This window comes from Chanodichthys erythropterus, chromosome 11 (assembly GCF_024489055.1).
Source record: "Chanodichthys erythropterus isolate Z2021 chromosome 11, ASM2448905v1, whole genome shotgun sequence".
Lineage (NCBI taxonomy): Eukaryota > Metazoa > Chordata > Actinopteri > Cypriniformes > Xenocyprididae > Chanodichthys > Chanodichthys erythropterus.
The window spans coordinates 37,808,223-37,813,216 of record NC_090231.1 but is presented as its reverse complement, the minus strand read 5'-3'; the positions used below and the strand labels follow the sequence as shown (position 1 = coordinate 37,813,216).

At 35.0% G+C, this 4,994-nt stretch overlaps 1 protein-coding gene and 1 non-coding gene across 2 annotated transcripts; both read right to left on the bottom strand.

Annotated features, from left to right (window-relative positions):
• Positions 1–330: 330 nt before the first annotated feature.
• Positions 331–402, bottom strand: trnaa-cgc (transfer RNA alanine (anticodon CGC)). The gene has a single exon. It is a non-coding gene; the product is annotated as a tRNA-Ala (tRNA).
• Positions 403–1,044: 642 nt separating this feature from the next.
• On the bottom strand, positions 1,045–4,686 carry si:ch211-119e14.1 (protein tyrosine phosphatase receptor type C-associated protein). The gene is made up of 2 exons (XM_067399705.1): positions 4,209–4,686; positions 1,045–2,559 (listed from the first exon to the last, which is right to left on the bottom strand). Exon 2 carries the CDS (start codon positions 2,555–2,557, stop codon positions 1,934–1,936), a length of 624 nt encoding a protein of 207 aa, XP_067255806.1. The 5' UTR covers positions 2,558–2,559; positions 4,209–4,686; the 3' UTR covers positions 1,045–1,933.
• Positions 4,687–4,994: the final 308 nt, after the last annotated feature.

Below are 4,994 nucleotides of genomic sequence, written 5' to 3'. Positions count from 1 at the left end.
TTCGTATTCTAGTAAGGAATGTGCAGGATTCTTCGATTGTTTGCGTGCGTCTGTCTGTGGCCACGCCCACTGTGGGCTAAACTGACCAATGGCGTGGCGATTACGACGCCCACTGACGTTTAACCGACCAATAGTTTGCGCAGGAGTGCAACTTCCGACTCAAGTGTCTCCTCCTCAAATCTTCACGAACGTACGTGCATTCGATGTTTTTCTACAGATATAAAATCAGTACATTCAGTGACTGTCGTCGCATAGACTTAAGTTAAAGTAATTTTGTATTAGTATTTCGCGTGTCCACTATTGTTTTCTTGAAAGAAAGAAAAAAAGAAGTGGAGATGCCGGGGATTGAACCCGGGACCTCATACATGCGAAGCATGCGCTCTACCACTGAGCTACATCCCCGTCCGTATCGAGAAGGTTGAAATCGAGGTTATAGCTGTAAAACAATGAGCTTACTTATTGGTAATTGTACGTATTGATTGTTCAAATCAACGAATTTTTTATGTTTCTGTGGTTTTGTTCTAACCCGGTTCTAGTAACGTTAATTTAAACCGAAAAATGTTGACTGGCTGCTTCAGGCGTGTCTGTTTGGAGTTGAAACTAAACTTTGCTGGACGCAACATCGAGCACTTCTAATGTAACGTAGCCTATAGGAAATGAAGTGCATTATACGAATTTATTATTATTATTATATAAATTAGTAATTATAATGTAATATTTCAGGACTGCGGGCCTGTGATTGTATTTTATTATTTTACTTTAAAAATTCATTGTCTTATTTACAATATCAGCACACATTAATTATCATCATCATCTTGCCCTAAGCCATGAACCTTGCTCAATAATGACCAACTATGATAAGAGATGTGGTTTCATGGTTGTAGCCCCAATGGGTTGGTGGTTTGACCACTACATCAGGACAAATATTGCCCACAATGCACATAAAGACACTATGAAATCAGAATAGAGATTTATTATTTTTATTATAAATGATTTATCTGTGCACAACATTTTTTTTTTTTTAAATTGAATGTGCCCATGTAATCTTTAATTAAAATGTCATTCCCTCCCTCTTGCAGCGACATATCTTCTCTGATGATGTGTTTACTGGCGCGAGGGCGGGACACTCACACCTGTCACTCACATAAGATCGACCAATAGCAATCCACAACAATTCAATCAATTCCCCTTGGACAAAATCAAGTCCCGCCCTAATTTCATTTGGATTTAGACTATGATGACTTTGGCAACTTCTGTTTCATGCAGTTTAATTTTCTTTTAAAAAAATATTATTCCTCAATATTTCGGGGTTAAATATATTCTAAACACATTCTTGACAGGTTTTGTGAGATTTACACTTCAGTGGCAACAGTGAGATCATATTAAAATACCAGACAATTTTGACAATCACTTTATTGTCATGAAAAATATTCTGTAATGCAAAAATATATACAATCTAATAAAAATGTTTACAAGTTTCACAATGTATTTTTGCACACAATCAGCATTGGCAGAAAAACAACAGGAAGTGGATAGGACAGCTTACAGAAAGGTTGTGGAACTGTTTTACTGATTTTTAAAGTTAAAACCTCCTGTACATTTGATAGCCTATAGAAACTTAAAAGTTTATCAACATGATCAAAACTTTGCTGAAAAATCTGCAGTATACATTCAAATATGCCTTCCTTTGTTGTTTTTACCAAGTAAAGGGCCTTTTAGTATAATTCTAAAACAAATTCATGATTCTGAAGCAGTTTACGTTTACTTGATTATCCAAAAATAACTGCTTTAGAAAAATCATGTTAAAATATGAGTATCAAACATGATGCTCCACAAAATAGATTTGTTTTAAACATTTTTAAACCTGTATATATAAATGTTTTGTGCTGCCCATTGGGCCACAACACCTAATTTCCTGCCTATTAAAATCTTTTCATAAAGCAGTCAAGTCATTTCCCTCATTTCCATCTTTGTCCTCCTCAGACCAAATCGCGCTACCTCTAAATGGAGTTAGATCTACGAGCAATCCCACTTTCTCTTCGTTCTTCACTTCTTCACTTTTATCCTCCTCTTTTGCTGCTGCTCCTCCCTCCTCCTGTTTCTCCTTCTCTTCATCAGCTTCATCCTTGTCACTTTTCTTTTCCTCCCTCTGCATCCTTGCCCTCTCCCTCAGGTCAACGCTGGAATAGTCACTCGAAGAATCGTCCCCGCTGTCATCATTTTCCTGCTGTTCTCCCTCCTCTGTGTAACTGTCATTTTGTTTGTCATGACCTCCACCCTCCTCTTCCCCTTCATCTTTATCTCCTATGTTTTCCTCGTCCTCACGGGGTTGAGGCCAAATGTGGACACCAAATCTGTTTTCCACAACCCCAACTCCTTGTCTCAATCGATCCCGTAGGCCGCCGGGGGCGAAGACTATGCGCTGGACGGTGTACTGTCCGTTTGTGTCCGCATTAAGCTTTTTATAAAAATACACCAGAGCCAGAGCAAGTATGATTAATAAGAAGAGGAGGACAAGGACAGTTGGAGTGCTGCCACTCGTTGTTTCTGGCGCCATGACTAAAAAGAGTGGAGAAAAAACGGAGAAATAATGAAATAAATCAATTAAATGTATCATTTATTTACACTGCAGGTCAAAAGTTTGGAATTATAAAGAGTTTTAATGTTTTTAATAGTAAAATACTCACCAAGGCTGCATTTATTTGATGAAAAATACAGTAAAATCAGTAATATTGTGAAATATTATTACAATTTAAAAGAACTGCTTTATATTTGAATATATTTTAAAATGCAATTTATTCCTGTGATGGAAAAGCTGAATTTTCAGCATCATTACTCCAGTCCTCATATTTAGGCTAAGTACGATTTTCTAAGAAAAAACTAAAAAAATCAGCAAGAGTGCATTAAATTGATCAAAAAGTGACATTTATAATGTATCAAACGATTTATATTTCAAATAAATGCTGTTCTTTTCAACATTCTATTCCTGAATTTATCATGATTTCCACAAACATATTAAGCAGTAATTTTGTAAAACTGTTTACAACACTGATAATAATAATAAGAAGCATTATTAGTAACCGAGCACCACTAATAATTGATAATAATTATTGAAAATGATTGATAATAAACACAAAATTAGCATATATTAGAATAATTCCTAGCAGATCATGTGACACTGAAGACTGGAGTAAAGGCTGCAAAAAAAATCAGCATTTCCATCACATGAATAACTTACATTTTAAAATATATTACAATGGACAAGTTATTTTAAATGGCAATAATATTTCCACAATATTACTGTTTTTAGTGTTTTCTTTTTTTTTTTTCTTTTTTTTTTACATCAAATAAATGCAGCTTTGGTGAACATATAAGAGACTTCTTTCAAAGAAATTAAAATTATTCCAATCTTGAGACCGGTAGTGTAAATTATACTTTCATAAAATTCCAAATAGCCTATATTTATTCAAATAATTCTTAAAAAAAAAAAAAAAAAAAAGCTTTAGCTGGTTATTCAGCAACATGCAACATGTTTTATAGAGACTGTGACAATCTGTGGCTTTTTTGCCCACACAGACACCATTCTCCCGCCATGCACAGTTTCATATTAAACCCTCTGAAGTGCACGGAAGTAAGCATGCTTGCATTATTTTTTAAAAATTGGCAGGAAATCACTTTGGCTTTTTCGTCACTGCTGTGCAAATGAAAATGCACTCCTCTGTGACACCCTTACACACCCAAACAATGATTATTAATTCCCATGTCTAAATAAATGAGTTTCAACCACTTAATAGCACTTAACAGCAATTCACAAGTTTTGCTAATGCAGCTGTGCTGCTCTCAAACACGGCCCCAGTGGATGACAGCAATTTTCTTGCACGGCCAAATGTTTAATGTGCCTGTGTGCCAAATTAGATCAAATGCCAATTGTTCTGTATGAAACAACCCGCATTACATGTTTTCTAAAACTATGTTATTTCTTACAATACATATCGGATAAGAATACAGAACATGAATTAATAACTGTCAGATTGTAATTTGAGCATGTCTGTATATAGTATAATTAGTATATAAATAATATATAGTGAAAAAATACATTTTTGGATATAACGTAAGCGCTGTTTTGTCAAAACAAATCAAAATCAGCACATGCCAACAAAAATAAAAAATAAAAAACATCAAAAATCCGCTAAATTGAAATAACTCACCTTTATTCAGCTGTCCTTAAACCCATAGCCATGCGTAAAATAGAACATTCAAATTTGTCTTGGTCATATAGGCAGGAAAGAGGGGCGGGGAGAGAGAGAGAGAGAGAGAGAGAGAGTGAGCGCATGGCCACACATGATTAAAAAGGGTGTCATTTTGACTGTAAGGTCATGATGAGAGTCTTGGTTTTGATGTAAATTATAAATTCTAAACCCTGGATTTTTAAAATATATATATATTTTAAAAATTCATTTACATATTTATTTATGGGATGCACAAATTGTTAGTGGGCAATGTTGAGGTAAATGTAATAAAGAAATATGCATAATAATTTAAAAATAATAAATGTGTCTTTTTCGCTCCTGATACCATGGTAAGTTGAAAATATGCGCATTTTATAGTGAGGAAAAACAATGCAAAAGAAAGCAAGTGCAAAAATATCTTAGGAGTTGGCACAGGAAGAGCGCAGTGTGGAACACGGTTTCCTTTAGCTAGAGATTGTGAGATGAAGCACAAGTCTCTCTCTCAGACCACATCCTGTTGTAAATGTCGAGCATTAAGATGCTATGAACCATAAAAAACACGAACGCCTCACTGCTTGTGCAGTGCAGAGAATGTAGCAAAAGGCTTGATGCCTATTGTGTCAGTGTGATCTTTATACATCATCACAAAATCTGTCTAACGAAAAAAAAATAGCCTATAAATGTTCTCAGTTCTTACAGTTAACAAGGGCCACAGTCAAAATCCAGATCAAATACACAAGACATTTTCCTCAACTATAGCCTTAA

Coding starts and splice junctions, on each gene's coding strand:
- si:ch211-119e14.1 (XM_067399705.1), bottom strand. CDS start 2,557: ATGGCGCCAGAAACAACGAGTGGCAGCACTCCAACTGTCCTTGTCCTC.